Here is a 23372-nt window from a genome sequence, read left to right on the forward strand (position 1 = left end):
AGCGCACGGGAGACAGCGTGGGATGGGGGCCCCCCAACGTGGAAGACCCTGGCCTGGCCTCCCGCCACCGCCCTGAGCCTCGGTCCCAGATGCCCCCAAGGAGTGTCAAAGGCCAAGAGACCGTATAGTGCCCAGGATCCTTTACCCTCCAGGTGCCAAAGCTAAGGGCGCATTTCGGACTTCTCTTCTTGGGTCATTTAAGCTACGGAAGGCAGGTCTCTGCTCTGATCACGGTCAGATTGCTTTACTCCAATGTCTCAAGACCCCCCAAAACGGTCTCCAAGCCATTCCCTCTTTTCACACATTTGAACCCTAAGAACACACGGAATTAGGGTCATCTTTAATGTGTGCAACATGCAGGGCGTACGGACGGGCAAAACCCTCCAACGGAAACCGAAGCGGGATCCGACTTGCCCCTCTGGAGGGAACTGCCGTAGCTTCCAGCCACACACAACACGCTAGAAGAGTTTGCCTTTTATTATTATTATTGTTTTACAATAAAAACAAATAGCTATGCTCTCAGCAAAACAAAACCAATTTTTAAAAAAATCACAGAAATCTACTAACAGCATTTCAGGGTAAGGCTTTTGAAAGATTTATTCAAATAAATTATCTTGGCCTAAACGTTTACTCATCACTCTTTTCAATTACTTGTCAACATTCCAAAAACTTTCAGTTATGTAAAATACATTTAACTTTGCCAATAATTTTAGATAATACTGGATTCTTCCCCAAAGGACTACCATAAAACTATGCTTTAAAACATTAAAAAAAAAAAATAAACCTTAATCCAAGAGGACATAAAACCGAACTATGTAGCCTGTGATTGCGTGTTTCCAAATCCTGAAAGTTAAACGTGTGAAGACTTTGAAGAACAGGTTCAGGACCTGGGTCTGCTCCGAGGCAGGAGGGGTCAGCACCCTGCCTTTCTACGTCCCATTAAACCAACAGGAGCAAAGTGATGAAAAGGCAGAGCTCCAGGGCAGACACAAGAGATCCTTCTCTCTCCGAGAAAGCCCTCTAACAGTGACTGGCCCAGTTTGTAAGGTTCTCCTTTTCTCTAAGGACCAAACCCACAGGCTTCCGCATCGCCTCATTTACTTGCCCAAGGAATTCAAACCATAAGCCAAAGCCTGCTGCCCAGCCCCCATGTCTGGGGTGGGGGACCGTGAACTCCAGAGCAGGGGACAGACATGCAGGGTGCTCGTGAGCGGCCGGAGCACCGGCATCACCGGAAAGCAAGCCAGCTTCGGGTCGGGGCTCGGCGGGCAGGCCCAGATGGACTGGGACACGCAGGCCACCTCCTCCCACTCTACAGCCCTGGCCTTTCCCCTCCTCTGCCCCACCTAGCAAACCAAGAGTCACTTTTCCAAGATGCCCTGCCGGCCCGGGGCTCCAGCAGCCTGGGGCTCTGGCCTCGCCACCAAGAGCAGCGGTCTGCCAAGCGAAGGCACCCCGCGGTGGAGTCTGGCCGGGCCGCACACTCCACGCGGCTCTTTGGGAGGCCGCCCCCGCCCTGCCTGCCCGAGCCCGAGCCCGAGTAAGGACACCTCTCCCAGCGGCAGAGCTGCGGGCTTCGGGGACCCTGGCTGCCCTCTTCCTCTCGGTCACCCCACCCCTACGAAGTCCAGTCAACGCCAGAAGAGATCATGCCTCGAATTAAAATGTGCAGTGTTTCTAAAGGGAAGAGAAATGTCACATAGAAAGTATTACAAAAAAGGATTAAGTTTGTCAGCTGTCCAAACACTATTAAGACCACATGCTTTATACAGCGGCGGGGCCCCTCCTCTGACAGCGGCCGGGCCGGGCCTGGGCGGCAGCGCTGCTGGACGCGGCGGTGGAGGACGGCGAGCGCTAGGAGAGCTGCTGCTTCTGGAGCCTCCGTTCGGCGGCCGCGGCCAGCATCCTGCGACGCAGGGTCACGGGGTCAGAGGTCGTGCCTTCCGACAAGGGGCAGCTCTCGGAGGCGGCGTCGACTTCAGAACTTCTGTTCAGGAAACGCCTGCAAAAACCACAGGACGTGCGTGAGGCACGTGAAGCTCTGGGACACGGACCTGCAGACACCCGCGGGCCGGGGCTTCAGCTGCCACGCCCCCGCCCCCCAGGCACCACCGTGCGGCGCTCTCGGCAGCAGCCCGTGAAGAAGACACCTGTCCCGGACAGGAGCAGCAGCTCTGTGCCGCAGGGACACCCCGAGCCCTGGATGCAGGCACGGTGGCCGGGAGGGAGGGCCGGTTTTCTCAGCTCTACGTCTGGCGCGTGAATGCAGTGACAGTGCTCCCTCTGAGGGGTCAGAGAACCCGACTCCTTACGACAAAGGGCTTGGGTCACACCAGCACCCAGGTGCCCCGAGCAAGTGCGGCCGAAGCCGTCCGCGGGAGCCGACCAGCCGGCTACAGGTCACCAGCTAGGCCAGAGCCTTTGGCTTTCCCAGAGAGGTCTGGAATCTGAATGCATCTAATGGCTTTTCAGTGCTGGCCTCCTGTTCAGAAAGGCACGAAGTGGGCCCGGCATGACGAGGGCCTCTGGGCCGCCGGGCGGGACTGAGACTTCCAGGGCGAGGGCCGGAGCCCCAGCTTACTTGCGAGCCTGCTGCAGGAGGTCGTCCTTCCGCTGCACCAGCATGCGCTGCCTCTCGTCCGCAGACTTGGAGAAGCGGCTGCCCCGGGCCTCGAAGTCCTCCCCCTCACCGGCCTCCACCTCCGCCTCGCTGAGATCCAAGGCCTCCTCCAGCCGAGGACTGAGGTCTAGCGGCACACGCTCGGTCTGCGCACAGAGGAAGCGAGGGGCCGCTGTGACCACAGGCCACCCTCCCGAGCAGATTCCCCACCCAACCCAAGCGCCCCGAACAATGTTCTTCTGGAGCCATGGGGAGGCACGCTGCCAGGCCGGGGAGCCAGCAGCACAAGCGTCGTGGCCGACGCGGGCTCCTGACGGGCAGGCTGCGGCACCAGGCCTGTGCGCCGCTAGGAACAGCAGCTGACTCAGCCGGATGTTCAGGATTCGTGAGATTTATTGCACAGGATTACCGGGATGAAAAACATAGGCACCTTGAAACTGTGCTCTCAGAAAATAATAGAGTTAATTCCAAGTTTGCACTCTGGGAAGTTTTTGTTCAACTCTACTAATTGCCCTAACATTTCAACAAGTCTTATCGCATTTACTGCACAAATTTTACACCTTCGCTTGACTCTGAAAACAGAGGTAGGCAGATTAAAAGGGATAAATTCTAAGGATCTTTTTTTAAACAGCTATAAATAACATGATTCCTTGTGTAACAGGATATTAAAATGGGACTCAGTTTCGGCTGAAGCTCTGAACACTGAGACAATGCCCAGGCACCCCACACGCTTCATTAGGCCTGACCCTCTAGGCTCCGGCTACTGGGCGGACCCACGCTGGCCAGCGTCAGCCCAGCACCCACCTCTAGGTGACGAGAGAGTTGAGGTGGAGAGGCTGAGAGACCGGCCTACCCGTAAGATCTCCTGTGCGTGGCGCTCGCCTGTCACGCACCATCACACTTCCCCGTCTTCAGCCTAGCGAGCGAGGACACTTGAAGAGAGCCATGTGTCCAGACTAATATTCCCTGGAGTCTGGGGGCCCTGGGAACTGGGGGTGACTAACACACCTGAGGAATCTCAAGACAAGGAAACCTGCTTGTGGCAGATAAAAGAAGGCTTCAAGGGGAGCGAGTTCAACTGGCGCCGACGCTAAGGCCCTGCTGCGTGTCCTGGGGGGTGGATGCGGGTCCTGAAGCCCGAGGCTGTTGAAACAGACTTTGCCCCAAGGACCGCTGGGAGGGTAATGAGGCCTCCAAAAAGGTAGGGGTGGTCGTAAATAGCCAGCCCACGTTGGGGTTTCCGTGCTAGACGGGGCACACACACACACGCACACACACGCGCACGCACTGGGGTCACATGGCCTCACCTCACCCGCCCTCTTCCTGAGCCTGACTCTGGAGGAAGCAGAAAGAGCAGCTGGTGAAGAGGAGGAGATGAAGGAAGGAAACGAACGCCCACCCCAGCCCTGCCGGCTTCCAAGCCAGCCTGAGCTCGGGCAGAGGACAGACTCCACGTTCAGTCCCGGCACAGTTAATGCGACGCTTGGGCTGCACTGAGGTCTCGGCACACAGACTGTGAGCCAAGGACTTCTTACTTCTTGAGAAAGACTGAAAACACTATACGGCATGTTCCTTGTGAAATAAGTAATTTCCCTTCACTGTGCTAGAAAACATTCAGAACTCTTCACGTTAACTGTAAAAATGGAGTTGGGGAATCGGGACAGAAACTGAACGTGCTCTCCCCCCAGGGACCCCCAACCAGCCCAGCGTTCAAACCTAGCATGGACCGGCTATCCAAAAACCCAGGAATGCAAAACTGAATCCCTTCTACAAAAGCATTTGTAAAATGCTGCCCAATCCAAATATGGATTTGGGTAAGAAAAATTTAAATTTTTAACTCAGCAATGGATTTGAAAAACTCCTAATCTTAGGGTTTCCTATTTGTAGGGAAAAGCACCCAAGGTAGCAGCAGCTTCCATGTCACTCAGCCATTAGAGCAGCTGCTTCAAGGAGCGCCCCGAGAGACACTGGCGGATAAGGCAGCGCCAGTGTCGGACCCCAGCCCCGTGGGTGGGACGCCCCACGTCACAAACATAGACACACAAGGACAGGGTGATCTGGGGTTTTTCCAGTCTCTTAAGAAAGTTTCTGGAAAGTGTGGTCATTGATTAAGCAAATGGGAATTAGAGATGAGGGGTGTGAATCGGAGCCCCCAGGTTGGGGGGCTAAGAGCATGCGGAGGGGAGCGCCTCAGCCCTGGAAACCAGACAGAGGAGCTGCCTGTGGAAGGGGCGGCCACCCGAGTCACCCAAGTGCGTACCTAGGCACAGCTGGCTCCCAGGATAACCACGTTCCTCCCCACCTCCACACCACTCAGAGGGTCTCATTTGTGTGACGTGCATGGAAGGATCTGGAAATGCTGAGTTGGGCAAGTGAGGTGTGGGGGAGAAGACCTCAACGGTTTCAACTCGAGAGACCCGAGCCCCAGTCAGTCTCCATCTGGGTTCAGATGTCCAATCACCCTGAGTCCTGCCCATGCCCAGAATCCCTCCACCCCTCCTAGCACTCGAGCTCAAGATACAGAGCCGGCCTGGGGACAGCGTGACTCTGTTCTCCTCCAGGTCCCGAGGGTAATGCCCAGGGAGCAGGCCACAGGCCCCAGGTAGAAATGCAGGCCATGCTGTGGGCACAGCTTGATGTGTTAACCTGAAGTCCTGGGACGATGTGGCACAGGGCCCTCTCTGCCACCCCTGCCCTAGGCCTCAGGAACATCAGAGGCAGGGCTGAAGACCACTGACAGGCACTACACGACTGCTCCCAGGGACTCACACTCTCTCCCCAGGGTGCAGACCTTACCTGCACGGAAGCTTCTCCCTCCTCCTGGTCTCCGTTTGGCCTTTCCATGGGACTGTTCAGTGCGGGCCTGATGCCATCTGAGCGCTGCAAGAGAAACAGCACCACAGACAGTACGGAGCTGCTCAGGGCTCAGGGAACAGGGCCAGGGAAACCCTGGGTACAGAGGGAGCTCGGGGCCCCAACGCTGTGTGGGCTTTGACGAAGTCTACGGCAGCAAAGAAATGAAACTGCTACTAAGATCGAAGAGAAGACAAGGAAGCCCGAGGCCTGAGCTTGAGTTGTCAACTGGCTCCCATTCGGTTTCTCCTCGGGAACAGTGATGAGCGCTTGCAGAAAGCCGACATGCCCGTCTCCTTGATCCTGACACCCTGTGAAGCAGCTACTGTTGTTCTTCTCATTTGTCGCCAGTCTGAGGTCTTGGCCAAGGCCACAGACGCTCTGGAGCCCTGCCCATCTCCCCGAAAGGCCACGTGCTCTAGCTGCACAGGGTCACTGTGCACCCCACCCCCTCAAGTGGCCCTCAACCGGCAGCCGATGCGAAGTGGCATCCAAACCCCCCTGCTCGCCGCCCCTCCGGAGGCCCCCGTGGCATCAAACTCTAGTCACCCACGACACGAAGCTGCTCTCAGAAGCCCTTACTGGCCGCCTTCCCTCCCCCACCTCCCAGCCCCACCTGCTGCCCGTGTGTCCTGGAACCTTCCCAAATGACCCACTGGCACTGGAATCCCTGTCCCAGGGTCTGCTGCTGGGTAATCCAAAGTCAACAGCCAGGTCAAACGGGGAAGGACAGAGGGGCCACGTCTAACGTCAGCGCGTTTGACTCCAAACTCCAGGCTCGTTCTCTCTTGAAAAGATTCTCCAGTTTTAGGATTTTATTAACAGATTTCCATACGTTCTTATACATGAAGTTGAATAATTTCTTGTTAACTGACTCTCTGGTTATGTACTGAGCCCTTAGGCCTGCCAGAAAGTTTGCCTGCTTCAAAATGCTAATACTTCGGTCAGATCACTATGTCATACATCTGAAACTAATACAATAACATTGTGCGTCAACTACCCTTTGATAATAAAATTTACAGTAAATGGGGGCACCTGGGTGCCTCAGTCGGGTAAGCGTCTGCCTTCGGGTCAGGTCATGATCCCGGGGTCCTGGGATCGAACTCCATGTCAGGCTCCCTGCTGAGCAGGAAGTCTGCTTCTCCCTCTCCTCTCTGCTTGTGCTCCCTCTCACTATCTCTGTCTCTCTAATAAATAAATAAAAATCTTAAAAAATATATAAAGTAAATGAATAAATAAAATGTTACTACTCCCTGTTCTCAACGAGGTTATATAATGGGCCAGGAGATCTGACCTTGTTAAAACAGTCAGGAATACCAGCATCACACAGTTACTACCCCTAATGGAAAATCACGCCAATGCGCAAAGCCAACCAGGGACAGAGGGCATTGCCTCCTAGAGCCAGGCGTCAGCAAACAGTAGCCTGCAGGCCAAATTCATCCTCCACCTATTTCAGTAAATCAATGCTTCTTAGAACATCGGCGCCCACACTCACACACCGCGCACGGCGGTGTCAGCGCCACAACGGCAGAGCGGAGACGGCGGAACAGGGACCCCGTGACTCACGAAGCCTAAAATATTCTTTGTCTGCCTTTTACAGAAGAAGGTTGCCAATCCTTGTCCGAGAGGAACCGATGCCATGGCCTCCTGGGATAGCCAGGCGAAGCAGGCAGATCTGCGGTGTCGATCTGTACAGAAAATTTCCCCAACACATTTGTCTTTACCTTAGTCTGAGCCCCTGGGGTGGATCTGTCCTCAGTTAAAATTTGGAAATTTAGGAAATTCATAGAAACCTTTCATCAAATCATGAATGACATTCAATTGAGGAACTAAAAAGTTAACCTACAGGATTAAGTCTTTGTAAAGACAGAATCCATTTTTCATACATCAAACCCCAACTTACCTGTGTGGGAAAAGGTACTTGAATCCGTCCTTCTAAAATGTTGTCTGTTGTTATTTCTACCGAGCGTGTCAGCTGGAGGTCCTGCAGCACGAGGTGGTATGGAACCTGGGGAAACATTTCTTGAATCTGATGAGCCTGTAGGAATACAAAACTGGAGGTCATGGAGATGTTTGCTCTCAACAGTCACTGCTCGGGGCCGTGGTGCGCGGCAAGCTCCGGGCACTGAACCTGGCCTTCGGCCTTGAAAACACGGGCAAGGGGCCCCTCTATTCTGCGGGTCCCCGTCAAACCTCACTCCTTCTGGCATTTTTCCAGGATGCCAAACAGGTAACTTGGGACAGCATCGATTTCAAAATAAAAAGAGCATAGAAATCAAGCTGGACCCCAAAACAGGCTCAACTAGAATATTCCAGTTTTAAAAAGTGTTCATTTTAAAGGTTGGTGTAACTCGGGTAAAAAAAAAAAAAAAGTGTCCTCCTTAAAGAACAATGACGAAAAGGAACAAACGTCTGATACATAGCCACGTGGATGAAATTCAAGTGCACTAGGTTAAGTGAAAGAGCCTGACTCAAAAAGCTATGTACTACAGAATTCCATTTCTACAGCATTCTAGAATAGGCAAAATCAAAGGGACAGAAGACGGGCAGATGGTTGCCAGAGGCTGGGGGCGGGGAGACGAAGTGATGACAAAGGGACACAATGTCATTAGGGGGAGGGGAGATGGAACTGTTCTAGATCTTGAGGATAGCGATGGGCACACAACTGTAGGAGTTTGACAAGATGCACAGAATCGGATACTACAAAGGGTGAAACTACCGTATGTCAATTACACCCCACCCAGGAAAAAAAGAGTAAGAATGTAAACTCAGAACACTAGAGCTGTTTAGGTTTCAAACCGCACTCGAAACATCGGCGAGTCCACGTCGGGCTCCGAGCGGCAGCTGGGGATGTAGGGGAAGACGGCACAGGTCTCCGCACACCGCCCCCCATACTCACATCAAAGGGGCCCAGGTTTTGTTTTTCATGTATGTATATTGGTTTTACAATGCTAATATTCATGGTTTTATTTGTGGAAAAGCCCCAACAATCAAAAGAAAAAAAGAGCAGGAGAAACGGGACTGCTTCTGAGGCACCAAGAAGTTACTCCTGGGCACGAGCTCCACCGCAGCACAGCCTTACAGCCGTGGGAGGGGACGGCATCCAACATCAGGGTCTTGGGAGCCAAGATCAGGGGCGAACATGAGCAAAGCTTTGCTAGCGTCTCACTGGGGTGGGAGAGCAAGACAAGCAGAGTCCAGCCGCAGGACCCACAGCCCCCAACACCTGGGACCCCTCGCGGTTTATAGGAATGGAATGGAGCATTTTTTCCTACAGGTCAAATCAAAGCTAAGTGGAGAAGAGTCCATTTTTCTCTACTGTTAAACAGCTTCCCCTTCAGTTCCCAAATAAAAACATGCCCGAGATTCATTTGACTAGACCAAAGCTTTTCTTCCAGAAAATCCACTGAGTTCAATATTGGATCTTTATAAAAAATGTATGGGTCCAGTACATTCGTCGTGCTAAAAATAGGCTATTCCAATCCGTCACGGAGCTGAAGGAAGAAGAGCCAGAGCCTATCCGAGAACCCTAAACACCCCAACTTAGTCCTAGAGGTTCACGTGCCCGGGAGGCTGACGTTCATAGGGAGCAGGGAGCTCTCCACCTGCAGAGCTCAACGGCCGCCGCAGCCCAAAGTCCACACGTGGTACCCGGCACGAGCCAGGGGGTGGCCGCATCGGGATGCCACACTGCCATCCATCTATGCCCACTATGACGTCACTCACAACCGCTGATGTGGCTGAACGCTTCCCCAAGGAAGCAGGAGCCAGCAGGAACCCAGGCCTTTTATTATTATCATAATAATAATTATTATTATTATTGTCAAAAACATAAAACCATCTGAACCATGTCTAAACGTACAGTAGTGCGAACCATATGCTTATTATTGTGCCACAGATCTCTAGAACTTTCCCATGTTGCAAAACTGAACCACTGGGGGCGCCTGGGTGGCACAGCGGTTAAGCGTCTGCCTTCAGCTCAGGGCGTGATCCCGGCCTTCTGGGATCGAGCCCCACATCAGGCTCCTCCGCTGGGAGCCTGCTTCTTCCTCTCCCACTCCCCCTGCTCATGTTCCCTCTCTCGCTGGCTGTCTCTATCTCTGTCAAATAAATAAATAAAATCTTAAAAAAAACAAAAAACAAAAAACTGAACCACTGAACAGCACCCCCCCAGCACCCTCTCCCAGAGCCCCAAGCAACCACCATTCTACTTTCTGTTCTCAGAGTGTCTAAGTGCAATCATACAGCGTCTCTTTGTGACTGTCTTATCTCATTTAGTATAATGTCCCAAGGGTCATCCGTGTCCATGTGTTGTAGCACATGGTACGATAGCCTGCTTTTTTAAAGGCTGACTAATACTCCACACTTTCAGAATCTGTTCCCTCTGACGGACATTCAGGCCACCTCTTGGTTACGACGAGCCACGAGCCGGGCCTTCTATTTAAACCATTATCTCAATGGCTTTCCTCCTCCTAACAAAAGCAGACGCCTCCCTCCTGCTCCGCTCCCAGCCCCGCCAGCCAGCTCAGGTCTTCGTTCTTCCATGTTTACCTTCCTGTTCGTGCTGCACCGTCGAGCTCTCCCGACCCAGTGCTCTCATTCACACCCCAAGCATGCTTTCGAATCGATCTTTAACAAAGACTCAAGAGACTTGAAAGCAGAGTCTCAGAGCTATTCGTACTCTCATGTCCATCGCAGCATTATTCACAAGGGCTGAAAGGACACCCGAGTGCCCATCAGTGGACGAATGGATAAGGGAAACATGACCTACCCGGACAACGCAGTATTAGTGAGCCTTAAAAACGAAGGAAATTCTGCCCCTGCTACAACGTGGATGAACCATGTAAGTGAAATAAGCCAGCCAAGAAAAGACAAACACGGCGATCCCACAGCTGTTCCTGGGACAGGGGCCTGGGTGCATGGAGCAAAGGATGGGCGCGTGATTTACTGGATCCTTCTGCATAGCTCTGAAACTTATGTATACATAAACGGCCTGTTCAAAAACCTTAAAAAAAAAAAAACTCAAAAAAACAGAAACTCCCTTGATACCATAACCCTCGCCAGCCACCACCTCTATTCCTCTGCCCCTTTTACAATACAGTTTCTCCAGCTCCCACTCATTCCCAATCTACTCGAGAATCCAATCCCACAGGCCACGGAACCGCTTGCTCCTCTGCGGCAAACCCACCGCCTCCATTCTGCCGAATCCAACGTGTCCTCCTTCGACTTCACCCTCTAAGAATTGAGTCCTCTCCTCCTCGTGAGCTGTGTCGTCTCCTGGAAGAGACTGGGTCCCCACCTCCAGGAGCACCTACACACCCAGAGTTCCCAAGCGTCCTTCTGCAGCTAGATCCACTCAGTGAGGTCCAGACGCCGACGTAGCATCTCCGCTTGGACGGCTCACATCCCGCTGGACCCTTGCTGAGGCCCTGTCCTCAGTCCTGCTCCTCCCGCCCGATTTGGTATGCAGGCCCTCCGCCCACTCCACGGTGTCACTGAAACCCACCGCATCGGCTTCCGCTCTCTGCTTCCCTCACCCCTACCCCACCACCCAAAGCACAGTGTTGGCGCGTCCCACGTCCCGTCAGCTCATCGGCTGTTGAGTGTCTTCACGCTGCCCCTTCTTTTCACCTTCACTACCAACGCCCTGGTCCAACCACCATCTTCCTCACCCGCACGACTGCAGCCTCCTAACTGGGCTCACTGCCTCCATCTCTGCCCCCCGATAATCCAGTCCCCCAGAAGCAAATCATTCTGTTCATGTTCTGTCCATCCCCCGGGGGAGGAAAAAGACCCCGAACAACCTTCCGATACTTCCACGATAAAATCTAAACTGGAGGGGTGCCTGGGTGGCTCAGTCGGTGAAGCGTCTGCCTTTGGCTCAGGTCACGATCCCAGGGTCCTGGGACTGAGCCCCGCATCCGGCTCCCTGCTCAGTGGGGAGTCTGCTTCTCCCTTGGCCCCTTCCCACCGCTTGTGCCCTCTCTCTCTAGTAAATAAATAAAATCTCGAAAAGAAAACCCAAATCTAAACTGGACTGTGACCTACTAACCCCTGCGTGGCCTGGCTCTGCAAGCTCAGTTCACGTCACAGTCTTGGTCCCCGACTTGCTAGGTGACTCACTCCAACCGCAGTGACCTGTCTTCGGTGCTTTCTCACCTCATGGCCTCTGCGCCTACGGTTTCCACTGCCTGTTTCCCCCAACGGCCTCCTTCTCCTCCTGCAGGTCTCAGCTGAAGTATCACCCCCTGGGATTGAACGCCTCAGACGCCTCCCCTAACAGCCCTTCCCCCCACGCCCTGCCTCATGGCAGGCCCCACTCCCTTCAGAGCACTCCCTGCATCAGCGATGAGCCCACTCGCTTGTGTACAATCAGTCTCCCCAGCAAGAATCGACACCTCCTGGGGGGGCGGGGGGCAGGAAAACACACTTACTAGGCCTAATACAACTTTAATAGACGGGCTTCTTCAAATACTTCTGGCTACAATCAAGGAGAGCCCCGAGATCGGCCTAGCTCACGACAGAGTGGGCGGGGCAAGGCTCAGAAAAGGATAAATTCATTCTCTGCCACACGTGAAAATGAAAGCTGGTTTCCAAAGCAGTTTCAAGTTTTAAAACACAGGAATTTAAGGGGCCCCAGGGAGTACGGACAACGCCCCGGAAGATCGTGCTCTTCGGCCGGAGCGGAGCACCCGCACCGCGCACCGCGCACGCCGTCCAGCCCCTCCGACTCGCAGCCACCCGGGGGCGGCCGCGCTCCTTACCATGGCGTTCAGCTGCGAGTTGCTGGCCTGCGCAATGCCGAGAATGTTGGTGGTATGCATCACTTCGACTGAAAAACTCGGCAGCCAGCTGGCGATCCGGGACCCTAAGACAAGCGAGAACCCAGCACAAATTAGAGATCCCCTTCCCCGTGTTGTCCACTCTGGCGTCCGCCACGCCAGGACGCCAGCTGGTCCCACTGAGGCCTGCTACAGGCCAGGCCTTTTGTACGGGTGTTTCGCACGGATTAGCTCACTTCAGCAGGTCTAAAACCTCACGTGATACCATCTATTTTGATCCCCATTTTACCCGTCTGAGAGATGCCTCGGTTCCCTTAGTATTCTGTCCCCACGGCACCCAGAAGTTAGGTAACTTGCCCAAGATCATACAATTTAATTATGGGGGTCAGGATTTGAAACCAGACAGTCAGGTTCCAGAACACTTCACTACCAGGCTCTCCTTTCCCGTGGCCCTGGACCCACAGGTCAATCCGCTCGCAGCCTGGCAAGTAGGGCGGTTTTCAAGGTTCTACGGCTGCTACAACGGAGGGGTTTGTGCCCCTCTCCTTCTCACTACACACGATTACTAGTCATGCGGACACATCACTTTACAATTACATTCAAGAAATATTTTCTGTTTAATCATCTGATTTGAAGACCCTGATTTTCTAATTTGATTCAAAATTCTTTTCAGAATCCCATGCCACAGGCTTCTGGACAAAAGGCACCAAGAAGTCTGCTGCTTCTGCCATTTCCCTAAGAAAAGGGGACCCTAAGATAAAACACCACCAGGGGCGCTTGGGGGCTCAGCTGGTTAGGCATCTGACTCTTGGTTTCAGCTCAGGTCATGATCTCAGGGTCGTGAGATCGAGCCCTGAGTCGGGCTCTATGCTTAGCACCGAGTCTGCTTGAGATTCTCTCCCTCTCCCTCCCCCTGCTCCCTCGCTCTCTCACTTTCAAATAAATAAAATCTCTAAAAAGCAACAAAAACAAGTATTGGCCATGAAACAACTTGCTATCAAGCTGCACGTTTAGGGGTTATTTTTCTCTCCTTCACAAAGACGCACTGAGGCATGGAATATAGAAACAGGCGAAATGGCTGTCTCAAGGTCTTGCCCAACAAAATGTGCCTGTTAAAAAACTGGATGCTGGGGCGCCTGGGTGGCACAGCGGTTAAGCGTCTGCCTTCGGCTCAGGGCGTGATCCCAGCTTTGTGGGATCGAGCCCCACATCAGGCTCCTCCGCTATGAGCCTGCTTCTTCCTCTCCCACTCCCCCGGCTGTGTTCCCTCTCTCGCTGGCTGTCTCTATCTCTGTCAAATAAATAAATAAAATCTTTAAAAAAAAAAAAAAAAAAACAAAACTGGATGCTTATTTCATGTACTTACCAGGGAGAAACAAAGCTGACTTCTCTATTTTGACTAAGTTTTTAGTAATAACTCATAAAGTAACAGATTACACAGCTGGGCCCCATGTGCAAGATCTGCTGGCGTGTAGAGGCCTTAACTGACAGCCATCAAAGCAGCCGCCTCTAAGCCCTGCAGCGGCCATGGCCCCGCCAGCCAAGCAGCCTCACCTCCTGCTCTCGGGGCTGGACTCCCCTGTCCCTGATCCCCCCATCCGGGGGTCTCACCCACACGCCACGGCTCCCACCATGCTCCACCCTCGGAAACTCAAATCCCAGCTCTGAACAGCACACCTCCTGATAAAATTCCAGGAACACGTGTTTTACGGTAACCAAGAGGAACTCACAGAACTCAGTGGTTTCAAAATTGACCATCCACAACAGCTTATCGCAACGTGAATAAGGAAAGATGGTCAGCCAGCCCCTGATGTGGGGCCACGGCTTCAGAATTTTAAGTGTAGTTTTTACTACAACTCCTTTCCACCCTGCCAAGAGGCAGAACATTCATATTTTATGGACAAGGAAAAGGTTCCGGCTCGGATTCTGCTTCTGACACTCACTGGAAAGGCTGCCCCACGATCCCGCATTATATGCTGAAGTACTCCATGGAGGCAATAAATTATGAGCGACGGTTACTATCAGACTGATGAAGTGTGCTCCCCATAGGCGTGGTTGAGTCAATACGCGGACCACCTCCTCCACCCTCCACCCCCATATTCACAGAATCCAGCAAATGCCTGGCACAGAGTAACTCCCCCTGCTGAACACTTTCAATTAAGAGGGAAAGATTTCTATTAAATTGCCCTACACCAATTTACAATTGGCCTACACAAGGCAATTTATAATTAAAACAGCATCCTCTTAGGGGAGAAAGCCCCTCGGGTACGGTTTTAGAGCGTGAAACTAACCATCAAAGTGGAAGAAGTGATTGTGTTGGTTTAGGCGAGGTCGGCCTTCAGCGGCTGCTACCGGCACCAAATTCTCATCCAAGTTGTCCCCTTGCTGGTCCTCCCGGACCCGGTTATTGTCGGCAATATTAAGAGACATTCTGCATGTTGGGCAGGAGGTGTCTTGTTCTAGCCAGGAACGAAGGCAGGAGCTACCAAAAAGTCCAAAGATAAGATATCCTTAGCATATTCTGTGAGAATTCACCAGAAGCACTCTGAATGTTGCAAATGTGTTGCAATTTTAGCTTCTATTTACCAATAGTGAGATTTAAATATTGAGAAACGTTTGCCGACATTACCTTTTCACTCATATACTTCTAGTGCGTTCTGCTGTGAACATTAATTCTTCAACATACACGGTCACCTAGTGAGCTCCTGGTCATGACCCCTCTCAAGTAAGACTCCATCACATGGCCTGCCATCTTCCTTTCCAACTCCACTGGACTACATCAAAATCCCTGTGGCCGAATACCCAACACCTGGCCTCCCGTGAATTTGAGTCTTCTACTCCAGCGATCTGTTCTCTCACTCTACTTCAGCCACCCACTACCATGGTCATAACCCTGGCTTTCTCTTCAAACTCTTGACTTCGAAGATCTCACTCTAACTAAAGCTCCTCTCCTTCCAGCTCACCCTGAGGCCCTAATTTGCTAAGAGCACCCATCCACGATGATACCACTTTCGCATCAAGCATCACAACCCCTCATGTCCTCAGACTCCTCTTTATCTCACTTACTTACAACCACTCCCTTACGCCCACCACCTCAGCTTCTCCAACCTTCTACTCTTTGTCCTCTGCTTTCCCAACGAGGCTGGCAGCTTCTTTCACCCTCTCTCTCAGGAAATGACAATGCCTGATTATGCCAGATGCAATAACTACTTGTGCTGTCCATTAACGGGAAGTGAACTAACAAAACCAAGAAGGTTGGATGAAATGATTTCTAAGGTTCCTTCCTATTTTGTAATGATACATTACCTTTCTTCTACGATCTCAAGAAGCCTTCCCATCCCATAACATGCTATCTTTCCTCTAACAGTTCGAGGAGGGACTGAATAAAAAGTACTCACTTCTTCTGTGTCATTTTTAGTATCTGAGGACATGGGCACATATCATGTTATGAAGGAGAGCCTCACCCCAATCCCCAGAACCTCTGGCAACCCATCAGTACTTAAGTATTGTCCTGAGGCCAGGATGGAGCTCCTTCTTACTATCCATGCCCCAGAAGGGTTTATGACAGTAATGTGACAAAAAGATGAGTGTCTAAAGCCAATTCTATCACATTTGAAATATACGTCACCTATTTATAAAGTACCTGGTTTGTGATCATTCCAATCAAATAAATGATTACATTTCTTAAAAGTTGGCTTCCCTTTCTTATAATAAGTAGATAGTTAATTAATTAATTAAAGTCCGTTTCCCTCATGAACACCCTTAAATCACACCACCAGTAAAATTAGCCTTGTGTGGGACTACAGAAGTATGGTAAGATCCTGGGCACCTTCCGATAATGCTACACTGTGCCACACTTTTCATCAGCAAGCCTAATTTTGTTTTGTATTCTGCAAAAACCTCCCACATCAAATATAATAGCCTGCCAACTCCAAGGTGAGAACAATCAGATACAGTGGCCTTAAAAATAAAATGCTAGAGTTCCCCAGCTAAAGAAACCAAACCTCAGAGAAAACAGGTATTTTTCTCTATGACGATATCAATACCCTATCGAAAGAGTATTTCTCCCCCTTCTAAGTATGATACTTCAGTGTAATGAAATAGTCATCAGACTCTGAAATCTTATAAAGACATCTATGAAAACAAATTATCTAGCTATACAATCTGCTGGAATCTAGACACTTCGTTTTATCACAAATTAAAATGCATTTGCCCTTGATTACTGTAGTGTTAAGCCCTGAGAGCGGGATTTTCTTTTTGCAGTGCAAGTGCCTACTTTAAGCTTTGTCGGCCGAGGCACTCACCTCCCAGACAACTCAAATAAACATCCTGCCAGCCACAAGACTAAATGAAGGAGCCAGCAACCCCCCAACTGGTTTGAGAGATCCTGGATTTTGATAACTGACCAAGTAAGGTAGGTTTTATTTTCTCTTCCTGTGCTTTAAACTCCTATTCTTACATTTTAAACATTTTTTACAGATTTATTTATTTTCGAGAGAGGAAATGGGCAAGTGGGGGGAAGGGCAGACGGAGAGGGAGAGAAGCAGACTCCCTGCTGAGCACGGAGATCGGACCCTGAGATCATGACCTGAGCCATGTACATCAACAGTCGGATGCTTAACCGACCAAGCCTCCCAGGCGCCCCTCTATTCTTATGTTTTAAATTCACCAATGATGAGTACACAAAACCCTGGGCTTCCACCCTCCACCCTAATAAAAGCAGAACCCTAGGCCCACGCTTTCATCCTACTGACAACCTCACTGTGTGGCCCCAGGCGTTCCATGTACTTTCCAAGACCTGTGAGTATAAACCCTTTTTCTCCAAAGTTTTCTGATGGTTATTGCTAACAGTGTCTTGCAGTCCTAATATGAACCACAAGGGCCAGTGCAGCCCCAATACTGATTATCGAGAAGCTGAAACCAGCACAAAACAACTATCATCCCACAATCCTGTTCCCATTCTATTAACCAAAGCTACAGTGTAAGGCAAACCAAGAGGTCCTATTAATGTCTGCTTACTCAACCCAAGGCAGGTGAGTGTTCTAAACACTAAACACTTGAGCGATTAGTAAATACTCTGAGACAAATGAAAACAAAAACACAACATAGCAAAACTTATGGGATACAGCGGAAGCAATGCTCAGAGGCAAATTTTATAACTAAAAATGCATGAAAAGAAAAAAGATTTCAAATCGACAGCCCAACTCTGTATCTTATGGAACCAGAGGAAGAGCAAAGAAACCCAAAGCCAGAAGAAGGAAGGAAATAATAAAGATCAGAGCAGAGGTAATTAAATACAGAACAGAAAAATAACAGCGTAACCAATGAAACCAAAAGCCGGTTCTTTTTTTTTTTAATATTTTATTTATTTGCCAGAGAGAAAGAGAGAGATCACACGCGCACACAAGCAGGGGGAGCGACAGGCAGAGGGAGAAGCAGGCTTCCTGCTGAGCAAGGAGCCCAATGTGGGGCTCAATCCCAGGACCCCGAGATCATGACCTGAGCCAAAGGCAGACGCTTAACCAACTGAGCCACCCAGTGTCCTCAAAAGCTGGTTCTTAAAAAAAAAAAATCAACAAAAGTGACAATTTTTAGCTAGACTTAGAAAAAAATACACATAAAAATAAAAAGCAGAAATAAAAGTACAGAAAAAAAAGAAATGAAAGTATGAACATTACTACCAACTTTACAGAAATGGTAAGCATTGTAACAGACTGCTAGAAATAACTGTAATCCAACAAATTAGAGAATATAGAGAAAATGGGTAAATTTCTACCAACACTGAAATTACCTAAATTGACTCAAGAAGAAACAGAAAGGGGCGCCTGGGTAACTCAGTCAGTTAAGCGTCTGCCTTTGGCTCGGGTCATGTGGGATTGAGCCCTGTGTCAGGAGCCTGCTTCTCCCTCTCTCTATGGACTCTCTCCCTCTCTCTCTCACTTAAATAAATAAAATCCTTAAGAAAAGAAAGAAGAAATAGAAAACCGCAACCGATTTATACAAGTAAAGAGACTGACTCAGACAAAACATCTCCCAGAAAGGAAAAGCCCAGGACCAGACGGTTTCGCTGGTGAACTCTACCAAAAATGCCAAGAATGAACAACAATCGCAGCTCTTCCAAAATACTGGAGAGCAGACTTCCTAACACATACTCTGAGGCCAGCATTACCCTGATACCAAACCAAACACAGATGCCACAAGAAAAGACAACTGCTGACCAGTATCTCTTATGAATATAGATGCAAAAACCCTCAAAAAAATACCAGTGAACCAAACCCAACAGCACATTAAAAACACGACACACACCCCAAACAAAAGAGATTTACTTATCCTAGAAAGGCACGTGTGGTTGAACTTAAGAAAATGAATCCGTGTAACACACCACATTAGACCAAAGGAAAAAAAAATATGATCATCTCAATAGAGGCAGAAAAATCACTTTACAAAATTGAACACTCTTTTGTGATAAAAATACTCAGCAAACTAGGAACAGAAGGGAATGTCCTTAAAGGACATTCATGAAAAACGCACAGGTAATATCACACTCAATTGGAAAGGACTGAAAGCTTTTCCTCTAAGCTCAGGAACAAGAAAAGGATGCTTGTTTTCACCGCCGCTATACAACACTGTACGGCAAGACCTAGCCAGAGCAGTAAGGCAAGAAAAAGAAAGAAAGGCTTCCAAATTGTAAAAAAGGAAGTAAAGCCAACTCAACTCGCAGATGTGATCCGGAGAGAAAATCCCAAACATGCACACAAAACAGCTCCTAGAGAACTGAGCAATGAATCCAGAAAAGCCGCACAGTACCAGCAACACATAAAACCAATGATGTTTCTAACCCAGACAGGGAATTCAGAAAGCTACTCCATCTGTAGTAATACTCAAAAGAATAAAATACCCAGAAATACATTTAACCAAAGAGTTGAAAGACCTGATACTGAAAACCACGAAAGATTGCTGGAAGAAATTAAAGAAGACCTAACTAACAGGAAAGACATCCCATGTTCATGGCTTAGAACACGTAATATTGTTAAACGACGGGAATATTCACCAAAGCGATCTACAGATGCAACGCAATCTCTCTTAAATTCCAATGGCCTTTTTTGCAGAAATGGAAAAGTGGATCCTCAAATTCATACAGAATTGTAAGGGGCCCCAAACAGTCAAAACAATATTGAAAAAGAGAAAGTTGGAGGACTCACCATTTCCCAGTTTCAAAACTTACTACAAACATACTCGAAACAGCACAGTACTGGAATAAAGATAGGCATATAGACCACTGGAATAGAATTGAGAATCCAGAAATAAACCCAACATCTACGGCCAACTGATATCAACAAGGGTCCCAAGACCATTCAATGGGGAAAGAATAGATTCTTCAACAAATAATGTTGAGATAACTGGACAACCACGTGTAAAAAGAATGAAGTTAGACTCCTCCCTCACTTCATGTAAAATTATTAACTCAAAATGGACCAATGACCTAAATATAAGAGTTAACACCATAAAACTACTAGAAGAAAACACAGGGGTAAATCTTCATGACCTCGGATTTTGCAGCAACCAAAGTATTAGCAACCAAAGAAAAAATAGGTACACTGGACTTCATAATAATGAAAACTTAATATGCATCAAAGGATATTGTCAAGAAAATGAAAAGAACAGCTAGAGAATGAGAGAAGATATTTGCAAATCATACATCTAATAAAAGTTTAGTATCCAAAATACATAAAGGAACTTTTAGAACTTATTAACAAAAAGACAAGCCAATTTAAAAATGGGCCAAGGACTTGACTATTCAAGTCAAGTCAAAATGTCTATACATTTTCCAAAGAAGACATACAAACAGCCAGCAAGCACAATATTCAGCATCAATGATCATTAAGGAAATGCAAATCAAAATCCCAGTGAGATACCACTTCCCACTAGCACAGCTTTAAGAAAAACAGAAAAAATAATAAACGCGAGTATAAAGTGTGAAGAAATTAGAACCTTCATACATTGTTGGTGGGATGTAAAATGGTGTGGCTGCTGGAAAACAGTTTGGTGGTTCCTCAAGAAGTTAAACATAGGATTACATATGACCCAAGAACTCCACTCGTAGGTATGTACCCCAAAGAATTAGAAACAGGTACTCAGACACTCGTTCACAGATTTGATCATAGCATTATTTGCAATAGCCAATTGGTAGCAATAACCCAAATGCCTGTCAACAGATGAATGGGTAAATATATTACTTAATTATTATAAAATTATTTAAATTCAGCCATAAAAAGGAACGAAGTGCTGATATTTGCTACAACTTGGATTTGAAAACATTCTGCTGAGTGAAAGAAGCCAGTCACGAAAGGTAGGATTCCTTTCACGTGAACTGTCCAGAAGAGGCAAATCCATAGACAGAAGCAGATTCGTGGTTGCCCGGTGATGGAGGAGGGAGAAATGGGGACTCATTACTTTAACGAGTATGGGGTGTTACGCTGTGATGATGAAAACAGTTTTGAAACTACAAAGAAGTGGCAGCTACACAACACTGAATGCACTACATGCCACTGAACTGTACACTTTAAGATGGTTAATTGTATGTTCTGTGAATTTTGCCTTCATCAAAAAAGGAAAGCATAAACTTAATCTAATCGTGTGCTTTAGATTTCTTCTAGACTAAAGTACGCTCTTGGAGTTAGTCTTCCCAACTGTCTCCCAGTTCCTTTGGAGAAATGTGTACGGATTCTCTGGTCTTCCAACCTCAACTAACAGCAGCACTATACGTGCAGTTACCCAGCCACAAAACCAGCAGAATCCCTGATTCCTCTCCTAGACCTCATTCTCACAGCCAGTGCAACACCACACACCTCCAAATCCTCTGATCTGTGCATTTGTCCCCACCCCTTCCACCACCGTAGCCCAGGCTACTCTCAATCCACGCCTGAGTCACTGCAGCCCTTACTAACTAGTCCTCCTGACCTTCTCAAGTTGCCAATCTGATCCCCAACCCCTCCTAAAACCCTTCAGTGACTTCTCACATTTTCCACTGGCCCTCAAGCCCCTGCAGGGTCTAGCTCCTGCCTGCTTCTCCTGCCTCAGCAAACACCACTCCCCTCTTATGCTCTAAGTCCTAGTCAGACTAGTTCTCTTCCAGTTCCTTCCACACACCCCATTCCCTCCTGCTACAGGATCACTCTGCTTTTGCTGACTCAACTCCCACTCATCACCAAGAGTCACTTCCTCCAGGCTTGAGTCAGATTCCTTTGCTACAAGTTCTCAAGGACTACGTTCCTTTCCTTTAGAGTACTTAGCTCAATTTATATTTATACATTCAGAAATGTGACGGCTAATTTATGTTCATCTCCTCCATTAAGCCACAAGCTGCATGAAAGCAAAGACCATATCTGTGGTTTCTGTTTTATCTCCAGACCCCAAAAGAACATCCAGCACATAAAAAATTCTATCAATATGTGTTCTCCATAAATGGACCCACGACTATACGGCCAACCAATCTTCAACAAAGCAGGAAAGAATATCAAATGGAGGGGCGCCCGGGTAGCGCAGTCGTTAAGCGTCTGCCTTCGGCTCAGGGCGTGGTCCCGGCGTTCCGGGATCGAGTCCCACATCGGGCTCCTCCGCTGGGAGCCTGCTTCTTCCTCTCCCACTCCCCTGCTGTGTTCCCTCTCTCGCTGGCTGTCTCTCTGTCACATAAGTAAATAAAATCTTTAAAAAAAAAAAAAAAAGAATATCAAATGGAAAAAAAGACAGCCTTTTCAACAAATGGTGTTGGGAAAACCGGACAGCAACATGCAAAAGAATGAAACTGGACAAAAATGAATTCAAAATAGATGAGAGACCTAAATGTGAGACAGGAAACCATGAAAATCCTAAAGAACACAGACAGCAACCTCTTTGACCTTGGCCATAGTAACTTCTTCCTAGACACATCACCGAAGGCAAGGGAAACAAAAGCAAAAGTGAACTGCTGGGACTTCATCAAGATAAAAAGCTTCTGCACAGTGAAGGAAACAATCACAAAACCAAAAGGCAGCCTACGGAATGGAAGAAGATATTTTTAAACGACATATCTGATAAAGGGTTAGTATCCAAAATCTATGAAGAACTTATCAAACTCAACACCCCAAAAAGAAATAACCCAGTTAAGAAATGGGCAGAAGACATGAATAGACAGTTTTCCAAAGAAGACATCCAGATGGCTGACAGACACATGAAAAGATGCTCAACCTCACTTAGCGTCAGGGAAATGCAGATCAAAACCCCCATGGGATACCACCTCATAACCTGTAAGAATGGCCAAAATTAACAATACAAGAAACAACAGATGTTGGCGAAGATGCGGAGAAAGGGGAACTGTTCGTGGGAATGCAAACTGGTGCAGCCACCCTGGAGAACAGTTTGGAGGTTCCTCAAAAAGTTAAAAATAGAACTACTGTACGATCCAGCAACTGAATTACTACCCAAAGGATACAAAAATACAGATTTGAAGGGGTACACGCACCTCAAAGTTTACAGCAGCATTATCGACAATAGCCAAACTATGGACAGAACCCAAATGTCCATCCACTGATGAATGGATAAAGAAGATGTGGTGTATATATACAATGGAATATTACTCAGCCATCAAAAAAATGAAATCTTGCCATTTGCAACGACGTGGATGGAGCTATTATGCTAAGTGAAATAAGTCAGTCAGAGAAATACCATATGATCTCACTCATGTGGAATTTAAGAAAGAAAACATGAACATATGGGAAGGAGGAAAAGAAAAAAAGAGAGGGAAACGAACCATAAGAAACTCTTATTGATTAGAGAACAAACTGAGGGCTGATGGAGGGAGGTGGGGGATGGGCCTTAAGGAGGGCACTTGGGATGACACTGGGTGTTGTATGTAAGTGACGAATCACTGAATTCTACTCCCGGAACTAATATTGCACTGGATGTTAACTAAAATTTAAATTTTTAAAAAAGTGTTTAAATGAAAAAAAATTCAAATTACATAAAATATATGTGTTTAACCACTAATGCTCAAGCTTCAAAGCCCTTCTAATATTAAGAAAAGGAAAAGAAAAGCAATTTGGAAATACAAAATGAGAAAAGGAAGATTAAAGATATAA

General features: G+C 48.4%; 1 protein-coding gene across 1 annotated transcript in view; it reads right to left on the minus strand.

Moving 5' to 3' along the window:
* Nucleotides 1–463: 463 nt before the first annotated feature.
* AMFR (autocrine motility factor receptor) overlaps nt 464–23372 on the minus strand; it is a 43438-nt gene continuing 20529 nt past the window's right edge. Inside the window, exons 9-14 of the mRNA XM_040633317.1 lie at nt 14547–14737; nt 12238–12341; nt 7377–7511; nt 5417–5500; nt 2582–2766; nt 464–2002 (exon numbers count right to left, since the gene is read on the minus strand). Of these exons, the coding sequence (XP_040489251.1) occupies nt 1855–2002; nt 2582–2766; nt 5417–5500; nt 7377–7511; nt 12238–12341; nt 14547–14737 (847 nt within the window). The 3' untranslated portion in view covers nt 464–1854. The remainder of the gene's footprint in view (nt 2003–2581; nt 2767–5416; nt 5501–7376; nt 7512–12237; nt 12342–14546; nt 14738–23372) is intronic.

Source organism: Ursus maritimus, unplaced genomic scaffold (assembly GCF_017311325.1).
Source record: "Ursus maritimus isolate PB19 unplaced genomic scaffold, ASM1731132v1 scaffold_19, whole genome shotgun sequence".
NCBI lineage: Eukaryota > Metazoa > Chordata > Mammalia > Carnivora > Ursidae > Ursus > Ursus maritimus.